Source organism: Oncorhynchus keta, chromosome 30 (assembly GCF_023373465.1).
Source record: "Oncorhynchus keta strain PuntledgeMale-10-30-2019 chromosome 30, Oket_V2, whole genome shotgun sequence".
In the NCBI taxonomy this organism is placed as follows: domain Eukaryota; kingdom Metazoa; phylum Chordata; class Actinopteri; order Salmoniformes; family Salmonidae; genus Oncorhynchus; species Oncorhynchus keta.
In genome coordinates this window covers 28,627,588-28,653,270 of record NC_068450.1, presented here as the reverse complement: position 1 = coordinate 28,653,270, position 25,683 = coordinate 28,627,588, and the positions used below count along the sequence as shown (strand labels likewise).

The window sequence follows — 25,683 nt, the reverse complement described above, 5'->3', positions numbered from 1 at the left end:
TTAACATACTTAATTACAATTTCAATCATAATGGAATTAATTAAGGTCATATTTCATAGAACTCTGGAAACACTGAGCAGTTACTTTAAAGGTCGACTTTGGGTAAAAAACTAAAATATAGAGAGTGATGTCTTGAGATCCAGATGAGGGGTAGAGAGAGGGATGAGGGGTAGAGAGAGAGGGATGAGGGGTAGAGAGAGATGAGGGGTAGAGAGAGAGGGATGAGGGGTAGAGAGAGAGAGGGATGAGGGGTAGAGAGAGATAGATGAGAGGTAGAGAGAGAGAGGTGAGGGGTAGAGAGAGAGATGAGGGGTAGAGAGAGAGGGAGAGATGAGGGGCAGAGAGAGGAATGAGTGGTAGAGAGAGAGACCAGGGGTACAGAGAGAGAGAGATGAGGGGTAGAGAGAGAGATAAGGGTTAGGGAGAGAGATAAGGGTTAGGGAGAGAGATAAGGGTTAGGGAGAGAGATGAGGTTTAGGGAGAGAGATAAGGGTTAGGGAGAGAGATGAGGGGTAGAGAGAGAGAGATGAGGGGTAGAGAGAGGAATGAGTGGTAGAGAGAGAGACCAGGGGTACAGAGAGAGAGAGATGAGGGGTAGAGAGAGAGATAAGGGTTAGGGAGAGAGATAAGGGTTAGGGAGAGAGATAAGGGTTAGGGAGAGAGAGATGAGGTTTAGGGAGAGATATGAGGGTTAGGGAGAGAGATGAGGGGTAGAGAGAGAGAGATGAGGGGTAGAGAGAGGAATGAGTGGTAGAGAGAGAGACCAGGTGTACATAGAGAGAGAGATGAGGGGTAGAGAGAGAGATAAGGATTAGGGAGAGAGATAAGGTTAGGGAGAGAGATAAGGTTAGGGAGAGAGATGAGGGGTAGGGAGAGAGATAAGGGTTAGGGAGAGAGATAGGGTTAGGGAGAGAGATAAGGGTTAGGGAGAGAGATAAGGGTTAGGGAGAGGAATGAGTGGTAGAGAGAGAGACCAGGGGTACATAGAGAGAGAGATGAGGGGTAGAGAGAGAGATAAGGATTAGGGAGAGAGATGAGGGGTAGGGAGAGAGATAAGGGTTAGAGAGGGAGATGAGGGTTAGGGAGAGAGATAAGGGTTAGGGAGAGAGATAAGGGTTAGGGAGAGGAATGAGTGGTAGAGAGAGAGACCAGGGGTACATAGAGAGAGAGATGAGGGGTAGAGAGAGAGATAAGGGTTAGGGAGAGAGATAAGGGTTAGGGAGAGGAATGAGGGGTAGGGAGAGAGATAAGGGTTAGGGAGAGAGATATGGGTTAGGGAGAGAGATAAGGGTTAGGGAGAGAGATGAGGGTTAGGGAGAGAGATAAGGGTTAGGGAGAGAGATAAGGGTTAGGGAGAGGAATGAGTGGTAGAGAGAGAGACCAGGGGTACATAGAGAGAGAGATGAGGGGTAGAGAGAGAGATAAGGGTTAGGGAGAGAGATAAGGGTTAGGGAGAGGAATGAGTGGTAGAGAGAGAGACCAGGGGTACATAGAGAGAGAGATGAGGGGTAGAGAGAGAGATAAGGGTTAGGGAGAGAGATAAGGGTTAGGGAGAGGAATGAGTGGTAGAGAGAGAGACCAGGGGTACATAGAGAGAGAGATGAGGGGTAGAGAGAGAGAGATAAGGGTTAGGGAGAGAGATAAGGGTTAGGGAGAGAGGAAACAGAACACTTTCTTACGGCAAAGGTCTCGACGGCGACAGTATGACACACATTTCCCCTCTTGTATTGCATCGTCATTCGAGACGGCCTGCTGGGGGTTCCATTTCCCCCAACAACGGAGGCTGTGGCTGGCAGGTTGTAAAGTCACTGGGATGGAATGAGTGTGTAGTGGAGACTGAACTTGAGATAACGCTCTGAGAGGGTAAACAGCTAGCCTGCTGAATGTATCTCTCTGTCTGTCCATCCCAGCCAGGAGAGGAATGCCCCAGACTGTGTTCCCAGCAGCAGGCACCATGTTCACCCCCAGTGGCTTCAGCCCCCACCTGGCCTCCACCTGCTCTGAGGCTGACCCTGAGGAGGAGGGCCCCCAGGAGGCCAGAGGACCTGGGGCTTGCGTGGCCGACGGACCCCCCATTACCTCCGCCTCTCTGGACACTCTCATCCAGCACCTAGTGCCCACCACAGACTACTACCCAGAGGTAAACACTACACTGGTTGTAGTGGCCCCAGCCTCAGCAGTATAAATAGTAGTAGGAATATAATGTTAATGAAAATGGAAATACTGGATGTGTTTAACCCATTGTTTCCCTCCACAGAAAGCCTATGTGTTTAACCCATTGTTTCCCTCCACAGAAAGCCTATGTGTTTAACCCATTGTTTCCCTCCACAGAAAGCCTATGTATTTAACCCATTGTTTCCCTCCATGGAAAGCCTATGTGTTTAACCCATTGTCTCCCTCCACAGAAAGCCTATGTGTTTAACCCATTGTTTCCCTCCACAGAAAGCCTATGTGTTTAACCCATTGTTTCCCTCCACAGAAAGCCTATGTGTTTAACCCATTGTCTCCCTCCACAGAAAGCCTATGTGTTTAACCCATTGTTTCCCTCCATGGAAAGCCTATGTGTTTAACCCATTGTCTCCCTCCACAGAAAGCCTATGTGTTTAACCCATTGTTTCCCTCCATGGAAAGCCTATGTGTTTAACCCATTGTCTCCCTCCACAGAAAGCCTATGTGTTTAACCCATTGTCTCCCTCCACAGAAAGCCTATGTGTTTAACCCATTGTCTCCCTCCACAGAAAGCCTATGTGTTTAACCCATTGTTTCCCTCCACAGAAAGCCTATGTGTTTAACCCATTGTCTCCCTCCACAGAAAGCCTATGTGTTTAACCCATTGTCTCCCTCCACAGAAAGCCTATGTGTTTAACCCATTGTTTCCCTCCACAGAAAGCCTATGTGTTTAACCCATTGTTTCCCCCCACAGAAAGCCTATGTGTTTAACCCATTGTTTCCCTCCACAGAAAGCCTATGTGTTTAACCCATTGTTTCCCTCCACAGAAAGCCTATGTGTTTAACCCATTGTTTCCCTCCACAGAAAGCCTATGTGTTTAACCCATTGTCTCCCTCCACAGAAAGCCTATGTGTTTAACCCATTGTTTCCCTCCACAGAAAGCCTATGTGTTTAACCCATTGTTTCCCTCCACAGAAAGCCTATGTGTTTAACCCATTGTTTCCCCCACAGAAAGCCTATGTGTTTAACCCATTGTTTCCCTCCACAGAAAGCCTATGTGTTTAACCCATTGTTTCCCTCCACAGAAAGCCTATGTGTTTAACCCATTGTCTCCCTCCACAGAAAGCCTATGTGTTTAACCCATTGTTTCCCTCCACAGAAAGCCTATGTGTTTAACCCATTGTCTCCCTCCACAGAAAGCCTATGTGTTAACCCATTGTTTCCCTCCACAGAAAGCCTATGTGTTTAACCCATTGTTTCCCTCCACAGAAAGCCTATGTGTTTAACCCATTGTCTCCCTCCACAGAAAGCCTATGTGTTAACCCATTGTTTCCCTCCACAGAAAGCCTATGTGTTTAACCCATTGTTTCCCTCCACAGAAAGCCTATGTGTTTAACCCATTGTTTCCCTCCACAGAAAGCCTATGTGTTTAACCCATTGTTTCCCTCCACAGAAAGCCTATGTGTTTAACCCATTGTTTCCCTCCACAGAAAGCCTATGTGTTTAACCCATTGTTTCCCTCCATGGAAAGCCTATGTATTTAACCCATTGTTTCCCTCCATGGAAAGCCTACATGTTTAACCCATTGTTTCCCCCCACAGAAAGCCTATGTGTTTAACCCATTGTTTCCCTCCATGGAAAGCCTATGTGTTTAACCCATTGTTTCCCTCCACAGAAAGCCTATGTGTTTAACCCATTGTTTCCCTCCACAGAAAGCCTATGTGTTTAACCCATTGTTTCCCTCCACAGAAAGCCTATGTGTTTAACCCATTGTTTCCCTCCACAGAAAGCCTATGTGTTTAACCCATTGTTTCCCTCCACAGAAAGCCTATGTGTTTAACCCATTGTTTCCCTCCATGGAAAGCCTATGTATTTAACCCATTGTTTCCCTCCATGGAAAGCCTACATGTTTAACCCATTGTTTCCCTCCACAGAAAGCCTATGTGTTTAACCCATTGTTTCCCCCCACAGAAAGCCTATGTGTTTAACCCATTGTTTCCCTCCATGGAAAGCCTATGTGTTTAACCCATTGTTTCCCTCCATGGAAAGCCTACATGTTTAACCCATTGTTTCCCCCCACAGAAAGCCTATGTGTTTAACCCATTGTTTCCCTCCATAGAAAGCCTATGTGTTTAACCCATTGTCTCCCTCCACAGAAAGCCTATGTGTTTAACCCATTGTCTCCCTCCACAGAAAGCCTATGTGTTTAACCCATTGTCTCCCTCCACAGAAAGCCTATGTGTTTAACCCATTGTTTCCCTCCACAGAAAGCCTACGTGTTTAACCCATTGTTTCCCTCCATGGAAAGCCTATGTGTTTAACCCATTGTTTCCCTCCACAGAAAGCCTATGTGTTTAACCCATTGTTTCCCTCCACAGAAAGCCTATGTGTTTAACCCATTGTCTCCCTCCACAGAAAGCCTATGTGTTTAACCCATTGTCTCCCTCCACAGAAAGCCTATGTGTTTAACCCATTGTTTCCCTCCACAGAAAGCCTATGTGTTTAACCCATTGTTTCCCTCCACAGAAAGCCTATGTGTTTAACCCATTGTTTCCCTCCACAGAAAGCCTATGTGTTTAACCCATTGTTTCCCTCCACATAAAGCCTATGTGTTTAACCCATTGTTTCCCTCCACAGAAAGCCTATGTGTTTAACCCATTGTTTCCCTCCATGGAAAGCCTATGTATTTAACCCATTGTTTCCCTCCACAGAAAGCCTATGTGTTTAACCCATTGTTTCCCTCCACAGAAAGCCTATGTGTTTAACCCATTGTCTCCCTCCACAGAAAGCCTATGTGTTTAACCCATTGTTTCCCTCCACAGAAAGCCTATGTGTTTAACCCATTGTTTCCCTCCACAGAAAGCCTATGTGTTTAACCCATTGTCTCCCTCCACAGAAAGCCTATGTGTTTAACCCATTGTTTCCCTCCACAGAAAGCCTATGTGTTTAACCCATTGTTTCCCTCCACAGAAAGCCTATGTGTTTAACCCATTGTTTCCCTCCATGGAAAGCCTATGTATTTAACCCATTGTTTCCCTCCATGGAAAGCCTACATGTTTAACCCATTGTTTCCCTCCACAGAAAGCCTATGTGTTTAACCCATTGTTTCCCCCCACAGAAAGCCTATGTGTTTAACCCATTGTTTCCCTCCATGGAAAGCCTATGTGTTTAACCCATTGTTTCCCTCCATGGAAAGCCTACATGTTTAACCCATTGTTTCCCCCCACAGAAAGCCTATGTGTTTAACCCATTGTTTCCCTCCATAGAAAGCCTATGTGTTTAACCCATTGTCTCCCTCCACAGAAAGCCTATGTGTTTAACCCATTGTCTCCCTCCACAGAAAGCCTATGTGTTTAACCCATTGTCTCCCTCCACAGAAAGCCTATGTGTTTAACCCATTGTTTCCCTCCACAGAAAGCCTACGTGTTTAACCCATTGTTTCCCTCCATGGAAAGCCTATGTGTTTAACCCATTGTTTCCCTCCACAGAAAGCCTATGTGTTTAACCCATTGTTTCCCTCCACAGAAAGCCTATGTGTTTAACCCATTGTCTCCCTCCACAGAAAGCCTATGTGTTTAACCCATTGTCTCCCTCCACAGAAAGCCTATGTGTTTAACCCATTGTTTCCCTCCACAGAAAGCCTATGTGTTTAACCCATTGTTTCCCTCCACAGAAAGCCTAAGTGTTTAACCCATTGTTTCCCTCCACAGAAAGCCTATGTGTTTAACCCATTGTTTCCCTCCACAGAAAGCCTATGTGTTTAACCCATTGTTTCCCTCCACAGAAAGCCTATGTGTTTAACCCATTGTTTCCCTCCATGGAAAGCCTATGTATTTAACCCATTGTTTCCCTCCATGGAAAGCCTACATGTTTAACCCATTGTTTCCCCCCACAGAAAGCCTATGTGTTTAACCCATTGTTTCCCTCCATGGAAAGCCTATGTGTTTAACCCATTGTTTCCCTCCACAGAAAGCCTATGTGTTTAACCCATTGTTTCCCTCCACAGAAAGCCTATGTGTTTAACCCATTGTCTCCCTCCACAGAAAGCCTATGTGTTTAACCCATTGTTTCCCTCCACAGAAAGCCTATGTGTTTAACCCATTGTTTCCCTCCACAGAAAGCCTATGTGTTTAACCCATTGTTTCCCTCCATGGAAAGCCTATGTATTTAACCCATTGTTTCCCTCCATGGAAAGCCTACATGTTTAACCCATTGTTTCCCTCCACAGAAAGCCTATGTGTTTAACCCATTGTTTCCCCCCACAGAAAGCCTATGTGTTTAACCCATTGTTTCCCTCCATGGAAAGCCTTTGTGTTTAACCCATTGTTTCCCTCCATGGAAAGCCTACATGTTTAACCCATTGTTTCCCCCACAGAAAGCCTAAGTGTTTAACCCATTGTTTCCCTCCATAGAAAGCCTATGTGTTTAACCCATTGTCTCCCTCCACAGAAAGCCTATGTGTTTAACCCATTGTCTCCCTCCACAGAAAGCCTATGTGTTTAACCCATTGTCTCCCTCCACAGAAAGCCTATGTGTTTAACCCATTGTTTCCCTCCACTGAAAGCCTACGTGTTTAACCCATTGTTTCCCTCCATGGAAAGCCTATGTGTTTAACCCATTGTTTCCCTCCACAGAAAGCCTATGTGTTTAACCCATTGTTTCCCTCCACAGAAAGCCTATGTGTTTAACCCATTGTTTCCCTCCATGGAAAGCCTATGTGTTTAACCCATTGTTTCCCCCCACAGAAAGCCTATGTGTTTAACCCATTGTTTCCCTCCACAGAAAGCCTATGTGTTTAACCCATTGTCTCCCTCCACAGAAAGCCTATGTGTTTAACCCATTGTCTCCCTCCACAGAAAGCCTATGTGTTTAACCCACTGTCTCCCTCCACAGAAAGCCTATGTGTTTAACCCATTGTTTCCCTCCACAGAAAGCCTATGTGTTTAACCCATTGTTTCCCTCCACGGAAAGCCTATGTGTTTAACCCATTGTTTCCCTCCACAGAAAGCCTATGTGTTTAACCCATTGTCTCCCTCCACAGAAAGCCTATGTGTTTAACCCATTGTCTCCCTCCACAGAAAGCCTATGTATTTAACCCATTGTTTCCCTCCATGGAAAGCCTACATGTTTAACCCATTGTTTCCCCCCACAGAAAGCCTATGTGTTTAACCCATTGTTTCCCTCCATGGAAAGCCTATGTGTTTAACCCATTGTCTCCCTCCACAGAAAGCCTATGTGTTTAACCCATTGTCTCCCTCCACAGAAAGCCTGTGTGTTTAACCCATTGTCTCCCTCCACAGAAAGCCTATGTGTCTAACCCATTGTTTCCCTCCACAGAAAGCCTATGTGTTTAACCCATTGTCTCCCTCCATGGAAAGCCTATGTGTTTAACCCATTGTTTCCCTCCACAGAAAGCCTATGTGTTTAACCCATTGTTTCCCTCCACAGAAAGCCTATGTGTTTAACCCATTGTTTCCCTCCACAGAAAGCCTATGTGTTTAACCCATTGTTTCCCTCCATGGAAAGCCTATGTATTTAACCCATTGTTTCCCTCCACAGAAAGCCTATGTGTTTAACCCATTGTCTGCCTCCACAGAAAGCCTATGTGTTTAACCCATTGTCTCCCTCCACAGAAAGCCTATGTGTTTAACCCATTGTTTCCCTCCACAGAAAGCCTATGTGTTTAACCCATTGTTTCCCTCCATGGAAAGCCTATGTATTTAACCCATTGTTTCCCTCCACAGAAAGCCTATGTGTTTAACCCATTGTCTCCCTCCACAGAAAGCCTATGTGTTTAACCCATTGTTTCCCTCCACAGAAAGCCTATGTGTTTAACCCATTGTTTCCCTCCACAGAAAGCCTATGTGTTTACCCCATTGTCTCCCTCCACAGAAAGCCTATGTGTTTAACCCATTGTCTCCCTCCACAGAAAGCCTATGTGTTTAACCCATTGTTTCCCTCCACAGAAAGCCTATGTGTTTAACCCATTGTCTCCCTCCACAGAAAGCCTATGTGTTTACGTTCCTGCTGTGTGCTCGTCTGTTCATCTCTCCTCCTGAGCTGCTGGCCAGACTCTGTGACACCTGCATCAAACAACAACAGTTGGACCAGAGTCCAATGGACACGGTCAGCACTGCTTACACACACACACACACACACACACACACACACACACACACACACACACACACACACACACACACACACACACACACACACACACACACACACACACACACACACACACACACACACACACACAAACCCAAACTTTCCATCCCAGTGACTCTGACTGTGTCTACTCACAGGCTAAAGTGAGGAAGTTTGGTCCCAAGATCCTGCAGCTGCTGACTGAGTGGACAGAGACGTTTCCCACAGACTTCAGAGAGGAGAAGATGGTGGGCCTTTTCAAAGATATCATCCACAGGATAGCACCCTGTGATGAGGTGAGAGGGAGGGAGGGAGTATGAGAGGCTACCATCCATACTCTCAGAAAGGAGACTCAGTCGGGTGAATGGGTGTGGCACTCTGAATGTACAAAACAGTGCAATGTTATGCATTCCTCTTCTACTGCATTACAGGAGAGAGCGGGATAGGGGGAGAGAAAAGAGTAGAGAAAGAACGAGAGAGAGAGAGAGAGGGAGGGAGGGAGAGAGAGAGAGAGAGAGAGAGAGAGAGAGAGAGAGAGAGAGGAGAGAGAGAGGAGAGAGGAGAGGGAGAAAGAGCGAGAGAGGAGGGAGAGAGCGCGCGAGAGAACGGAGAGAGAGAGGGAGAGAGAGAGGAGGGTGAGAGAAAGAATGAAAGAGAGAGAGAGAGGGAGAGAGAGGAAGGAGAAAGAGAGAGAGAGCGACGGAGAGGGAGAGGGGGTGAGAGAAGAGAGAGAGGAGGGAGAGGGAGAGAGAGAGAGAAGGAGAGAGAGAGATGGGTCACAACTCCTGCAGCTCTGTCGCACGCTGGGTCTGTCCATAGTCAATGGTAGGCTTCGAGGCGACTCCTATGGTAGGTACACCTACAGCTCATCCCTTGGGAGTAGTACTGTAGAATACTTTATCACTGACCTCAACCCAGAGTCTCTCAGAGCGTTCACAGTCAGCCCACTAACACCCCTATAAGAAAATAAACAACAACGAAAAATAGTTTGATGAAGAATGCAAAAACCCAAGGAATAAAATGATTAACCTATCCAACCAAAAAGATACAGACCCAGAAAACCTGGATCTACGCCTTCACTATGACGAATCACTTACACTATACACTAAAAATACTTGAATCAGTTCTTGAACCCATTATGAGGGACAAACACCAAATTGAAATGGGACAAACACCAAATTGAGACTCCATGTACAACGTAAAACACCAAGTAATGCATGCAGAGCAGAATTAGGCCGATACCCGCTAATGAACCAAATCCAGAATAGAGCCGTTAAATTCTACAACCACCTAAAAGGAAGCGATTCCCAAACAAGCCATGAACAAGCCATCACCGACAGAGAGATGAATCTGGAGAAGAGTCCCCTAAGAAATCTGGTCCTGGGGCTCTGTTCACAAACACACCCTACAGAGCCCTAGGACAGCAACACAATTAGACCCAACCTAATCAAGAGAAAACAAAAAGGAAAACAATCAAGGAAATCAAGGAAATCAAGGAAATCTTTGACTATTTACAGACTCAGTGAGCATAGTCTTGCTATTGAGAAAGGTCGCTGTAGGCAGACCTGGCTCTCAAGAGGAGACAGGCTATGTGCTCACTGCCCACAAAATTATCAAAATCCAGAAAAGAGACTTTAAATTCTACAACCACCTTAAAGAAAGTGATTCTTCACTTGAGAGGTTAACAGTTGTTTCCCTTTCCAATAAAGCCCTTAAATTGAAATTGAGAGGGAGAGAGAGAGAATAGAAAGAGCGACGAGGGGTTCTTGCATTGGCTCTGCAGCCTCAAGGAAAGAGAGAGAAAGAAATGGATGATGATGAAGGATTAGGGGGGCATGGGGATGAGGGGGAGGTAGAGAGGGATGGAAAAGGGAGAGCAGGAAGGGGAGGAAGAGCAGGGAGGGGAAGTGGAGTAGGATGAAAGGGGGTAGATGCGAAGAAGGAAGAAGAGGGATGGAGAGAGAGCAAGAGGAGGGTGATGGTGATGAATTTGCAGCTATTTGTGGTTGCAGAGCAGGGCCCAGGCAGTGTTCTGGCTTCAGGTCATTTATGACACGCTATGGGTGATTTACTGAGACTCGACCTACCAGCCCCAACCACCAGCCTTACAGCCACACAGCTCAGCGGGGGATGGACACACACACACACACACACACACACACACACACACACACACACACACACACACACACACACACACACACACACACACACTGTGGGGAACACAACACACACTCACACACACAGATGAAAAGGGACACATGCTCGCACGCGCACGATGGTGTGAAAGAGGGGTGTAAAACTGTGAAGGAGAGGGATGTAGTCTGGAGAGATGATGAGGGTGATGATTATGATGTTGATTGTGATGATGATGAGGAGGAGAATGCTGATGATATTGGGGGTGATGATTGTGATGGTGATGATGATGATGATTGCGGTGATGGTGATAATGCTGATTATTTATTTTATTTATTTAAACTTTATTTAACCAGGTAGGCCAGTTGAGAACAAGTTCTCATTTACAACTGCGACCTGTCCAAGATAAAGCGAAGAAGTGCGACAAACACAACAACACAGTTACACAAAAACAAAAGTACAGTCAATAACACAATACAAAAATCTATGTACAGTGTGTGCAAATGTAGAAGGGTAGGTAGGTAGGCAATAAATAGGCCCTAGAGGTGAAAATAATTACAATTTAGCATTAATGGAGTGGAGATGATAAATGATAGATGTGCAGATGATGATTTGCAAGTAGAGATACTGGGGTGCAAAAGAGCAAGAGGGTAAGTAATCATTTGGGGATGAGGTGTGATATTTACAGATTGGCTGGTACAGGTAAGCTGCTCTGATAGCTGATGCTTAAAGTTAGAGAGGGAGATATAAGACTCTAGCTTCAGAGATTTTTGCAATTCGTTCCAGTCATTGGCAGCGGAGAACTGGAAGGAAAGGTGGCCAAAGGAAGTTTTGGCTTTGGGGATGACCAGTGAAATATACCTGCTGGAGCACGTGCTGCGTGTGGGTGTTGCTATGGTGACCAGTGAGCTGAGATAAGGAGGGGCTTTACCTAGCAGAGACTTATAGATGACCTGGAGCCAGTGGGTTTGCGACGGATATGTAGTGAGGGCCAGCCAACGAGAGCATACAGGTCGGAGTGGTGGGTAGTATATGGGGCTTTGGTGACAAAACGGATGGCACTGAGAAAGACTACATCCAGTTTGCTGAGTAGAGTGTTTGGGGCTATTTTGTAAATGACATCGCTGAAGTCAAAGATCGGTAGGATAGTCAGTTTTACGAGGGTATGTTTGGCAGCATGAGTGAAGGATGCTTTGTTGCGGAATTGGAAGCCGATTTTAGATTTAATTTTGGATTGGAGATGCCGAATATGAGTCTGGAAGGAGAGTTTACAGTCTAACCAGACACCTAGGTATTTGTAGTTGTCCACATATTATAGGTCAGAACCGTCCAGAGTAGTGATGCTAGTCGGGCGGGAGGGTGCGGGCAGCAATCGGTTGAAGAGCATGCACTTAGTTTTACTTGCATTTAAAAGCAGTTGGAGGCCACGGAATGACTGTTGTATGGCGTTGAAGCTCATTTGGAAGTTTGTTAGCACAGTGTCCAAAGAAGGGCCAGATGTATACAGAATGGTGTCATCTGCATAGAGGTGGATCAGAGAATCACCAGCAGCAAGAGCGACATCATTGATATATACAGAGAAAAGAGTCGGCCCGAGAATTGAGCCCTGTGGCACCCCCATAGAGACTGCCAGAGGTCCGCACAACAGGCCCTCCGATTTGACACACTGAACTCTATCTGAGAAGTAGTTGATGAACCAGCCAAGGCAGTCATTTCAGAAGCCAAGGCTATTGAGTCTGCCAATAAGAATATGGTGATTGACAGAGTCCAAGGCCTTGGCCAAGTCGATGAAGACTGCTGCACAGTACTGTATTTTATCGATGGTGGTTATGATATTGTTTAGGACCTTGAGCTGAGGTGCACCCATGACCAGCTCGGAAACCAGATTGCATAGTGGAGAAGGTACGGTGGGATTCAAAATGGCCGGTGATCTGTTTATTAACTTGGCTTTCGAAAAATGTAGAAAGTTAGGGCAAGATGGATATAGGTCTATAAAAGTTTGGGTCTAGAGTGTTTGGGGATCTCAGACGATACGAAAGATAGGTTGTATAGGCTAGTAATAGGGGTTGCAACCATTTCTGCAGATTATTTTAGAAAGAGAGGGTCCAGATTGTCTAGCTCAGCTGATTTGTAGGGATCCAGATTTTGCAGTTCTTTCAGAACATCAGCTTTCTGGATTTGGGTGAAGGAGAAGTGCGGGGGTTGCTGCAGGGGGTGCTGAGATGTTGGAAGGGGTAGGGGTAGCCAGGTGGAAAGCATGGCCAGCCGTGGAAAAAATATTATTGAAATGATCATAGATTTATCGGTGGTGACAGTGTTTCCTATCCTCAGTGCAGTGGGCAGCTGGGAGGAGGTGCTCTTATTCTCCATGGACTTTACAGTGTCCCAGACCTTTTTTGAATTAGTGTTACAGGAAGCAAATTTCTGTTTGAACTGACTAACTGACTGAGTATATTGGTTCCTGACTTCCCTGAAAAGTTGCGGGGGCTATTCGATGCTAATGCAGAACGCCACAGGATGTTTTTGTGCTGTTCAAGGGCAGTCAAGTCTGGTGTGAACCAAGGGCTACATCTGTTCTTAGTTCTACATTTTTTGAATGGGGCATGCTTATATAAGATGGAGAGGAAAGTGCTTTTGAAGAGCAACCAGGCATCCTCTACTGACGGGATGAGGTCAATATCCTTCTAGGATACACGGGCCAGGTCAATTAGAAAGGCCTGCTCGCTGAAGTGTTTTAGGGAGCGTTTGACAGTGGTCGTTATGATGATTGTGGTGATGATGATGAGGAGGGTGAGAATGATAATGATGGTGTTGATCATGATTATTATTAGTTGTCTAATCATTCTAAAGTATATATTTCCTTTCCAGGCGTATTGGAAGACACTGAACCAGGTTTTGCAGACACTGAACCAGAAGCTGGCAGCCATCGCCCAGGGAGAGGAGAGCATTGTCAAAGTGAATGCCTCCTCAGTCTCCTCAATCTCAGACAAGCTGGTGGGCTTCAAGACCAAGCCTCCACCTATCCAGAAGGATATACTGTCTATCTGCAATGACCCATACACACTGGCACAGCAACTGACCCATGTGGAACTGGTAAGAAGAGTGGTAGGAAGAATGTGAGGAAGGAATGAAAGGAGAGAGAGGAGATGAAAGAGAATGAGATAAGGGTGTGATCGGAGGGAGAGATGATGAGAAGAGGAGAGAGGGGGAGGGAAGAGGAAGGCAAACAGGCAAAGACAGAGAAAGACTATGAGAGATAAATGACAATAAGAGAGAGAGGACGCAGAGGGGAGAAAGGAATAGACACAGAAATTAATTGGAGAATCAAGACAGAGAGAGAAAGAGAGAGAGAGAGATGGAGCACCTAAATCTTCCAAACAAACCAGGGGATATTTAGTTCTAACATTTGCTTGATTACCAGCTGTATTAGCTTTGAATGGTCCTCTGTTAGCTTTAGCCTACAGCTAATTAACAGGCTTTGAATGGTCCTCTGTTAGCTTTAGCCTACAGCTGAGTAACATACTTTGAATGGTCCTCTGTTAGCTCTAGCCTACAGCTGAGTAACAGGCTTTGAATGGTCCTCTGTTAGCTTTAGCCTACAGCTGAGTAACAGGCTTTGAATGGTCCTCTGTTAGCTCTAGCCTACAGCGGAGTAACAGGCTTTGAATGGTCCTCTGTTAGCTCTAGCCTACAGCTAATTAACAGGCTTTGAATGGTCCTCTGTTAGCTCTAGGGCCATCCTCCGTAGGCCTGAGTAAGCGTGTATCCTGGTCTGAAAAGCGCGACATCATCTCAAAGTCAGTGGTTTGCCTGGTGCCTTTAAGGGAATACATCCAGTTGATGTATATGACCTGACAGCTTTACACACACACACACACACACACACGCACGCACGCACGCACGCACACACACACATGCACACACACACACACACACACACACACACACACACACACACACACACACACACACACACACACACACACACACACACACACACACAGGGTGAGGGAAGGGGAAGCGGCTTACTTTGGGCTCCCACTAAATGTTGGGACAGATTTGTGACAGATCTCTTAGCTGCATTCCTTTCAGAGTTTGGGTCAATCTGTGGGTGAAGATGTACTGTAGCTGTGGGTGATTCTCTTTGTTGATATAACAACAGTGACATAGTATGTGTGTTTTCTTATGTTTGTGTATTTTTGATTTGCGTTGCTTAGCCTGTGCATACCAGGGTTCAGCTGTTGCTTTAATGGAATGTGAGATTTCTCAATGATTCATGACTTCCTGTATTGCTTGGCTTCTATTACTGAGATGAATCTAGTTAATATGCACGGCCATGTAGCTCTACTCTGCTCTCTCTGTTTCAGGAACATCTCAGTTATATCGGTCCTGAGGAGTTTGTCCAAGCCTTTGTTCAGAAAGACCCACTAGATAGCACTCAGGTATAGTATAATATACTGCATATCAAAACCTTTTCAGTGGGAATAACATTATAGTACACCGTTGTGTAAATCATTTGTTTACTTTTTGAAAAGAGAGAGAGAGAGAGAGAGAGAGAGAGAGAGAGAGAGAGAGAGAGAGAGAGAGAGAGAGAGAGAGAGAGGGAAAAGAGAGACAGAGAGAATGACAGAAAGGACAGAGCGAGAGAGAGAGAGAGAGAGAGAGAGAGAGAGAGAGAGAGAGAGAGAGAGAGAGAGAGAGAGAGAGGCCCTGTCTGGTCCTGATTTGCAGTATTCTGTGTTTGTGTCCCAGCAGCCGTGTTTCAGTGAGCAGAAGAAGAAGACCACTAACCTGGAGGCTTATGTCAGGTGGTTCAACAGGCTGTGCTACCTGGTAGCTACTGAGATCTGTATGGTAAATGACGTAAATTCACGTTATTCTCTTCGTTCTGGTCCCGTATTGCTCATTTGGTAGAGCATGGTGTTTGTGATGTAAGCGCTGTGGGTTTGATTCCCGTGGCCACCCATATGTAAGCATGTATGCATGCATGACTGTAAGTCCCTTCGGATAAAAACGTCTGCTAAATGGCATGTATTATGATATATTATATTATGCCAGTCTTTCCTCACTGAGGTTGATGATTCATTCATGGTTCTTTAGTGTCACCTGCTGGCCATGTAACATTACTACACTCCTATACCCTTTTGTGAGGCATTGATACTTTCTTCCCAGACCAGGGCCTGTATCCACAAAGCGTCTCAGAGTAGGAGTGATGATCAAGGATCAGGTCCCAACCTCTCCATATAATCCTATTCATTATGATCTAAAAGGCAAAACTGATACTAGATACGGGCCCTGGGGACAAATACTGTATTATTTTGCATGTCATTTACATCCATTATATCCTACTAGCAGCCTGTGTCTATCTCCTCTCAGCCTGCTAAGAAGAAACAGAGAGCCCAGGTGATTGAGTTCTTCATCGACGTGGCCAGAGAGTGCTTCAACATTGGCAATTTCAACTCCCTCATGGCCATCATCTGTGAGTACATCATACATGACCCAAATACTACTATATTTGGCAAAACACCGATATTTGACTTGTGTCTGCTCCTCTAGCTGGTATGAATATGAGTCCTGTGTCTCGGTTGAAGAAGACATGGGGTAAAGCCAAGACTGCCAAGTTCTTCATCCTGGAGGTAAGACTAGCCAACCAGCACAGCCTTAGATATATACCTTGTTAGAATTTGTATGATTTCATTGTTGTTATTATTATTAAACAGTAGTTGTTAAAGTTCATTGTTCTTTGGTTTGGGATGAATTGTTAAACTCATCCCAAACCATCTCAAGGTGTGTTTTGGGTCACTGTCCTGTCCTCACAAATGATAGTCCCACTAAGCACAAACCAGATGGGATGGCGTATCGCTGCAGAATGCTGTGGTAGCCATGCTGTTTAAGTGTGCCTTGAATTATAAATACCAGCAAAGTAACCCCACACCATCACACCTCCTCCTCCATGCTTCACGGCGGGAACCGCACACGCAGAAATTCCCGTTCACCTACTCTGCGTCTCACAACGACACGGAGGTTGGAAACAAAAATCTCAAATTTGGACTCATCAGACCAAAGGACATATTTCCACCAGTCTAATGTCCATTGCTCATGTTTCTTGGCCCAAGCAAGTCTCTTCTTATTATTGGTGTCCTTTAGTAGTCGTTTCATTGCAGCAATTCGACCATGAAGGCCTGAATCATGCAGTCTCCTCTGAACAGTTGATGTTGAGATGTGTCTGTTACTTGAACTCTGTTAAGCATTTATTTGGGCTGCAACTTCTGAGGCTGGTACCCCTAATGAACTTATCCTCTGCAGCAGAGGTAACTCTAATGAACTTATCCTCTGTAGCAGAGGTAACTCTAATGACCTTATCCTCTGTAGCAGAGGTAACTCTAATGAACTTATCCTCTGTAGCAGAGGTAACTCTAATGAACTTATCCTCTGTAGCAGAGGTAACTCTAATGAACTTATCCTCTGTAGCAGAGGTAACTCTAATGAACTTATCCTCTGTAGCAGAGGTAACTCTAATGAACTTATCCTCTGTAGCAGAGGTAACTCTAATGAACTTATCCTCTGTAGCAGAGGTAACTCTAATGAACTTATCCTATGTAGCAGAGGTAATTCTAATGAACTTATCCTCTGTAGCAGAGGTAACTCTATTGAACTTATCCTCTGCAGCAGAGGTAACTCTATTGAACTTATCCTCTTAAGCAGAGGTAACTCTAATGAACTTATCCTCTGTAGCAGAGGTAACTCTAATGAACTTATCCTCTGTAGCAGAGGTAACTCTATTGAACTTATCCTCTGTAGCAGAGGTAACTCTAATGAACTTATCCTCTGTAGCAGAGGTAACTCTAATGAACTTATCCTCTGTAGCAGAAGTAACTCTAATGAACTTATCCTCTGTAGCAGAGGTAACTCTATTGAACTTATCCTATGTAGCAGAGGTAACTCTATTGAACTTATCCTCTGAAGCAGAGGTAACTCTATTGAACTTATCCTCTGTAGCAGAGGTAACTCTAATGAACTTATCCTCTGTAGCAGAAGTAACTCTAATGAACTTATCCTCTGTAGCAGAGGTAACTCTATTGAACTTATCCTATGTAGCAGAGGTAACTCTATTGAACTTATCCTCTGAAGCAGAAGTAACTCTAATGAACTTATCCTCTGTAGCAGAGGTAACTCTAATGAACTTATCCTCTGTAGCAGAGGTAACTCTAATGAACTTATCCTCTGTAGCAGAGGTAACTCTAATGAACTTATCCTCTGTAGCAGAGGTAACTCTAATGAACTTATCCTCTGTAGCAGAGGTAACTCTAATGAACTTATCCTCTGTAGCAGAGGTAACTCTAATGAACTTATCCTCTGTAGCAGAGGTAACTCTAATGAACTTATCCTCTGTAGCAGAGGTAACTCTAATGAACTTATCCTCTGAAGCAGAGGTAACTCTAATGAACTTATCCTCTGTAGCAGAGGTAACTCTATTGAACTTATCCTCTGAAGCAGAGGTAACTCTAATGAACTTATCCTCTGTAGCAGAGGTAACTCTATTGAACTTATCCTCTGAAGCAGAGGTAACTCTAATGAACTTATCCTCTGTAGCAGAGGTAACTCTAATGAACTTATCCTCTGAAGCAGAGGTAACTCTAATGAACTTATCCTCTGAAGCAGAGGTAACTCTAATGAACTTATCCTCTGTAGCAGAGGTAACTCTATTGAACTTATCCTCTGTAACAGAGGTAACTCTATTGAACTTATCCTATGTAGCAGAGGTAACTCTATTGAACTTATCCTCTGTAGCAGAGGTAACTCTATTGAACTTATCCTATGTAGCAGAGGTAACTCTATTGAACTTATCCTCTGAAGCAGAGGTAACTCTAATGAACTTATCCTCTGAAGCAGAGGTAACTCTATTGAACTTATCCTCTGTAGCAGAGGTAACTCTAATGAACTTATCCTCTGTAGCAGAGGTAACTCTATTGAACTTATCCTCTGAAGCAGAGGTAACTCTGGTTCTTCCATTCCTTTGGCGGTCCTCATGATTGCCCCTGTATATAGCCTCATTATTGTTATTTTATTGTCTTTTTTTACTTTAATTTATTTAGTAAATATTTTCTTCACTCTACTTTCTTATAACTGGGCTTGTAAGTAAGCATTTAATGGTAAGGTCTGTTGTATTTTGCGCATGTGACAATTACATTTTTATTTCATTTGACTAATATATTATTATTTTACTATAATAATATTATTTTACTATACAGCATCAGATGGACCCTACTGGAAACTTCTACAACTACAGAACAGCACTTAGGGGAGCCGTCCACAGGTCCCAGACTGCTAATAGCATCAGGGAGAAGGTACAGGCCATCATTCACTTTGTAACTATCCTTACCTGACCCCTACTCATGCACTGAAACCAAGGACACACATCATTAACTCTCTCTCTCTTTTTCTTAGATTGTTATTCCCTTCTTCAGCCTATTGATCAAAGACATATACTTCCTGAATGAGGGATGTGCCAACCGCTTGCCCAACGGCCATGTACATTTTGCGGTAAGGCTGAAAAGTTCATACTAATACGTACAAATGTGGATTGTACTCTCTCAATTCAATTCCAATGGCTTTATTGGTATGGTAAATATGTTTACATTGCTAAAGCAATCTCTCTCTCTCTCTCTCTCTCTCTCTCTCTCTCTCTCTCTCTCTCTCTCTCTCTCTCTCTCTCTCTCTCTCTCTCTCTCTCTCTCTCTCTCTCTCTCTCTCTCTCTCTCTCTCTCTCTCTCTCTCTCTCTCTCTCTCTCTCTCTCTCTCTCTCTCTCTGTCTCTCTCTCTGTCTCTCTGTCTCTCTCTCTCTCTGTCTCTCTCTCTCTCTCTCTCTCTCTCTCTCTCTCTCTCTCACTCTCTCTGCTTTCTTATTTTGTTTTCAGAAATTTATGGAATTGGCTCGCCAGGTGGGAGAGTTTATGACATGGAAACAGATAGAGTGTCCGTTTGAGACAGACAGGAGCATCCTCCACTACCTCCACACTGCTCCCATCTTCAGTGAGGACGGTAAGACACGGTCTCACCTAACATGAGTCTTGAAGTAAAAACATTTAATCACACATTACAGTTAAACATTATAGTCACATATCATATATATTTATTCATTTCATCCCTAGGCCTCTACCTGGCATCCTATGAGAGTGAGAGCCCAGAGAACCAGGTGGAGAAGGACAGATGGAAAGCACTCAGGTATGACAGATATCAGTGATGTAACATAATGAGTCAGTGATGTAACCCAATGAGTCAGTGATGTAATCTAATAAATCAGTGATGTAATCTAATGAGTCAGTAGCCTAATGAGTCAGTGATGTAACCTAATGAGTCAGTGATGTAGCCTAATGAGTCAGTGATGTAGCCTAACAAGTCAGTGATGTAACCTAATGAATCAGTGATGTAGCCTAATGAGTCAGTGATGTAACCTAATGAGTCAGTGATGTAACCTAATGAGTCAGTGATGTAACCTAATGAGTCAGTGATGTAATCTAATGAGTCAGTGATGTAACCTAATGAGTCATTGATGTAACCTAATGAGTCAGTGATGTAACCTAATGAGTCAGTGATGTAACCTAATGAGTCAGTGATGTAACCTAATGAGTCAGTGATGTAATCTAATGAGTCAGTGATGTAATCTAATGAGTCAGTGATGTAACCTAATGAGTCATTGATGTAACCTAATGAGTCAGTGATGTAACCTAATGAGTCAGTGATGTAATCTAATGAGTCAGTGATGTAACCTAATGAGTCAGTGATGTAACCTAATGAGTCAGTGATGTAACCTAATGAGTCAGTGATGTAACCTAATGAGTCAGTGATGTAATCTAATGAGTCAGTGATGTAACCTAATGAGTCATTGATGTAGCCTAATGAGTCAGTGATGTAACCTAATGAGTCAGTGATGTAACCTAATGAGTCAGTGATGTAACCTAATGAGTCAGTGATGTAACCTAATGAGTCAGTGATGTAATCTAATGAGTCAGTGATGTAACCTAATGAGTCAGTGATGTAACCTAATGAGTCAGTGATGTAATCTAATGAGTCAGTGATGTAATCTAATGAGTCAGTGATGTAACCTAATGAGTCAGTGATGTCGCCTAATGAGCCAGTGATGTAACCTAATGAGTCAGTGATGTAATCTAATGAGTCAGTGATGTAACCTAATGAGTCAGTGATGTAACCTAATGAGTCAGTGATGTAACCTAATGAGTCAGTGATGTAACTTAATGAGTCAGTGATGTAACCTAATGAGTCAGTGATGTAGTCTAATGAGTGACATAGTCTTAGCTTGTTAAAACCACCTACATTTTCCCTCCTATCTGTCTCCAGGTCTAATATTCTGGTGAAGACAAAAGAGCTAAAAGAGCACCATGGCAGCTAACCCTCAGGCCAGCCCAGCGAGGGATGGAGGGAGGGAGTGGAATCACTGCACTAAAACAAACTGTGAAGGAGCCTAGCTGGTGCCAAGGTGTTTTTCTACACATGAAGTATAGAAGTGATGAAACAATAATGATGAACAGGATTCATCAACATCATGACCAGTAAAAACACAATGGAAGAACAAAGGTCAACAAGCAGTGAAAAGTGAAGCTACTGTATGCACACTAACTGGGGGAGTACAATGGGGTACATAATAAGGGATAGATCAATCCCGCAATCTTGGTGTTTATTTACTCTTTATCATCTTTCTTTGTCTCTCCCTCTCTCATCTTTCTCTCCAACGCCTTGTGTAAGTTTTCTATTGTACTGTTAGAATCCTTTAAAAGTAAGAGTAACTATGATGTGAAGGGTGCTGGCTTGCCCACTTAGCTGCCGGACTGTGTTTGGTCCTCTACTACTGAAGACTCCTTCTAAAGACCACTACTGAAGACTACTACTGAAGACTACTACTGAAGACTACTTCTAAAGACTACTTCTAAAGACTACTACTGAATACTACATCCAAAGACTACTTCTAAAGACTCCTACTGAAGACTACTACTGAAGACTACTTTTAAAGACTACTTCTAAAGACTACTTCTAAAGACTACTATCGATGACTTCTACTAAAGACAACTTCTAAAGACAACTTCTAAAGACTACTTCTAAAGACTACTTCTAAAGACTACTACTAAAGACAACTTCTAAAGACTACTATCAATGACTTCTACTAAAGACTACTTCTAAAGACTACTATTGATGACTTCTACTAAAGACTAGTATTGATGACTTCTACTAAAGACTAGTATTGATGACTTCTACTAAAGACTACTATTGATGACTTCTACTAAAGACTACTATTGATGACTTCTACTAAAGACTACTATTGATGACTTCTACTAAAGACTAGTATTGATGACTTCTACTAAAGACTAGTATTGATGACTTCTACTAAAGACTACTATTGATGACTTCTACTAAAGACTACTATTGATGACTTCTACTAAAGACTACTATTGATGACTTCTACTAAAGACTACTATTGATGACTTCTACTAAAGACTACTATTGATGACTTCTACTAAAGACTAGTATTGATGACTTCTACTAAAGACTACTATTGATGACTTCTACTAAAGACTACTATTGATGACTTCTACTAAAGACTACTATTGATGACTTCTACTAAAGACTACTATTGATGACTTCTACTAAAGACTAGTATTGATGACTTCTACTAAAGACTAGTATTGATGACTTTTACTAGACTACTTCTAAAGACTACTATTGATGACTTTTACTAGACTACTTCTAAAGACTACTATTGATGACTTCTACTAAAGACTACTATTGATGACTTATACTAAAGACTACTTCTAAAGACTACTATTGATGACTTCTACTAAAGACTACTATTGATGACTTCTACTAAAGACTAGTATTGATGACTTCTACTAAAGACTACTATTGATGACTTCTACTAAAGACTAGTATTGATGACTTCTACTAAAGACTAGTATTGATGACTTCTACTAAAGACTACTATTGATGACTTCTACTAAAGACTAGTATTGATGACTTCTACTAAAGACTAGTATTGATGACTTCTACTAAAGACTACTATTGATGACTTCTACTAAAGACTACTATTGATGACTTCTACTAAAGACTACTATTGATGACTTCTACTAAAGACTACTATTGATGACTTCTACTAAAGACTAGTATTGATGACTTCTACTAAAGACTACTATTGATGACTTCTACTAAAGACTACTATTGATGACTTCTACTAAAGACTACTATTGATGACTTCTACTAAAGACTACTATTGATGACTTCTACTAAAGACTAGTATTGATGACTTTTACTAGACTACTTCTAAAGACTACTATTGATGACTTTTACTAGACTACTTCTAAAGACTACTATTGATGACTTCTACTAAAGACTACTATTGATGACTTATACTAAAGACTACTTCTAAAGACTACTATTGATGACTTCTACTAAAGACTAATATTGATGACTTCTACTAAAGACTAATATTGATGACTTCTACTAAAGACTAGTATTGATGACTTTTACTAGACTACTTCTAAAGACTACTATTGATGACTTCTACTAAAGACTAGTATTGATGACTTATACTAAAGACTACTTTTAAAGACTACTATTGATGACTTCTACTAAAGACTAATATTGATGACTTCTACTAAAGACTAGTATTGATGACTTCTACTAAAGACTAATATTGATGACTTCTACTAAAGACTAATATTGATGACTTCTACTAAAGACTAGTATTGATGACTTTTACTAGACTACTTCTAAAGACTACTATTGATGACTTCTACTAAAGACTACTATTGATGACTTATACTAAAGACTACTTCTAAAGACTACTATTGATGACTTCTACTAAAGACTACTATTGATGACTTCTACTAAAGACTAATATTGATGACTTCTACTAAAGACTAGTATTGATGACTTTTACTAGACTACTTCTAAAGACTACTATTGATGACTTCTACTAAAGACTACTATTGATGACTTCTACTAAAGACTACTATTGATGACTTCTACTAAAGACTAATATTGATGACTTCTACTAAAGACTAGTATTGATGACTTTTACTAGACTACTTCTAAAGACTACTATTGATGACTTTTACTAGACTACTTCTAAAGACTACTATTGATGACTTCTACTAAAGACTACTATTGATGACTTCTACTAAAGACTCATATTGATGACTTCTACTAAAGACTAGTATTGATGACTTTTACTAGACTACTTCTAAAGACTACTATTGATGACTTCTACTAAAGACTAGTATTGATGACTTATACTAAAGACTACTTCTAAAGACTACTATTGATGACTTCTACTAAAGACTAATATTGATGACTTCTACTAAAGACTAATATTGATGACTTCTACTAAAGACTAGTATTGATGACTTTTACTAGACTACTTCTAAAGACTACTATTGATGACTTCTACTAAAGACTAGTATTGATGATGACTACTACTGAGTACCATGAACCACTGGAGATACATCCTGCATTATATCATTCCACATACATAAATACGTGTGTGTGTGTGTGTGCGTGCGTGCCTGCGTGTGTGTGTGTTTGGGTGTGCATGTGTGCATGGTCTCAGTTGAGGGGCTTATTCTTATTCAAATGTAAATCTCTCATCCTCAGTGGAGAGACTGTTGTTGAAACCATGAAACCAGGATATTTTCATCTCCATGTCTGAATCTAGTCTACCTGTACATTGTAGGTGTGGAGGGCTGGAGATATCAGCATTGTCTACTCCTATGCGAAAATGGATTGTGCCATGAAAGCGACAGCAAAACAATCAATCATGGCAAGAGCCAGGCCTGTGTATAGATTGTGTATAAAGGACTACTTTTCCCATGTACCCCTGACATCTTTCTGGTCTCCAGGAAGAAGTCTCTCTCTGACTGATGTTCAGTTGTCAGATATTTATGGTTTTGTTGTTCTTTTATTTTATTCCTCTATTGAAAATGAAGTCTGCTAAATGTCATGCAAAAGACAGTGTTTTAAAGGGGCATTATATGTAGGGTTCCACCACTGAAATACTGAAGATGTTTTAGGCCATTGGAATATGAGCTAAATGATCAAATGGATACTTTCACCAAAAACATCTGCCATTGTCTTTCTACTGTTGGAGAGGGAACGTTGTGCCAGTTTGTCACTACTAGTTGTTACAATTATCCAGGTTCTTTTAACTTGAAACTTGCTGTTGTTTATGACTTTGTTGTCCTGTGGGATAATCACATGTTGTGATCCCTGGGGGTGATCATAAAGGAGGAATATGGTGGGGGAGGGATGTGTGTTATTCCATGTTTTTAAGAGACAGTTTGATTCAATTTTATATGATTGGTGTTCAAGTGATGCACCCATCGCCCTGTCATTTTAACAACAGTCTGGTTCACTCTCTCTCTCTCTGTCTCTCTCTATCTCTGTGTGTCTCTGTCTCTCTCTCTCTCTGTCTCTCTCTATCTCTGTGTGTCTCTGTCTCTCTCTCTCTGTCTCTCTCTGTGTGTCTCTGTCTCTCTCTCTCTCTCTCTCTCTCTCTCTCTCTCTCTCTCTCTCTCTCTATCTCTGTGTGTCTCTGTCTCTCTCTCTCTGTCTCTCTCTCTCTCTCTTCTCTGTAACACACTGAAGACAGGTACATACCCCTAAACACTTTCCCTGCCCAGTTACCTACACCCGTGCCATGCCACACTGTCTTGTAGGATCAGGAGGCATCCAAGGTAACAGTTTTCAGTGCAGTGTTTTCAGTGAAGAGTGTTTGCGTGTGTGACACCCTGAAGCAGGCAGATCATTGATACTTTTTTGTTTACTGGCCAGTTTACAGGATTCTGGCCCCATCGATAGCACATTGGAAAGAGGCCGACTTAAATAAATGGCTTTTAATAAAATGCATTCTTGGCACGGTGTGCTGATTTCATAGTAGCAGGCCCATAGGTCTGTAGCCTACATTGTAGTCTCATGAAAAACGTTTTATGCACCCAGATCTAGGGGAGGTATGTTCTGATGGGAAACATTTTAGCCCATGGAGTAGAAATAGTGTTAGTGTCTTCATACCTCCTATTTGCAGAATAAGGAAGTTGACAATACCAACTAGAGGCAACGAGGTTATTAAGGACACAGTCAAAAGTAAAGATGCTCAACGTGGTTTCCATGTGTGAAAAATAAATGTACACTGGGAACACTAAAATAACACATCCTAGATCTGA

General features: G+C 42.7%; 1 protein-coding gene across 3 annotated transcripts in view; it reads left to right on the top strand.

Moving 5' to 3' along the window:
• The window catches only part of LOC118363952 (ras-GEF domain-containing family member 1C-like), a 52,704-nt gene extending 27,335 nt beyond the window's left edge, over nt 1-25,369 (top strand). For 2 of the 3 annotated variants that reach the window (XM_052488106.1, XM_052488108.1), the window contains exons 2-14: nt 1,911-2,140; nt 8,174-8,296; nt 8,479-8,616; nt 13,325-13,549; nt 14,824-14,898; nt 15,209-15,310; nt 15,833-15,935; nt 16,013-16,092; nt 18,709-18,804; nt 18,905-19,000; nt 19,375-19,498; nt 19,609-19,681; nt 20,816-25,369. In XM_052488106.1, coding sequence (XP_052344066.1) covers nt 1,922-2,140; nt 8,174-8,296; nt 8,479-8,616; nt 13,325-13,549; nt 14,824-14,898; nt 15,209-15,310; nt 15,833-15,935; nt 16,013-16,092; nt 18,709-18,804; nt 18,905-19,000; nt 19,375-19,498; nt 19,609-19,681; nt 20,816-20,867 — 1,506 coding nt within the window. In that variant the 5' untranslated portion in view covers nt 1,911-1,921 and the 3' untranslated portion in view covers nt 20,868-25,369. The remainder of the gene's footprint in view (nt 1-1,910; nt 2,141-8,173; nt 8,297-8,478; nt 8,617-13,324; nt 13,550-14,823; nt 14,899-15,208; nt 15,311-15,832; nt 15,936-16,012; nt 16,093-18,708; nt 18,805-18,904; nt 19,001-19,374; nt 19,499-19,608; nt 19,682-20,815) is intronic. The other variant, XM_052488109.1, reaches the window with a different exon arrangement.
• The last annotated feature ends 314 nt before the right edge of the window (nt 25,370-25,683 follow it).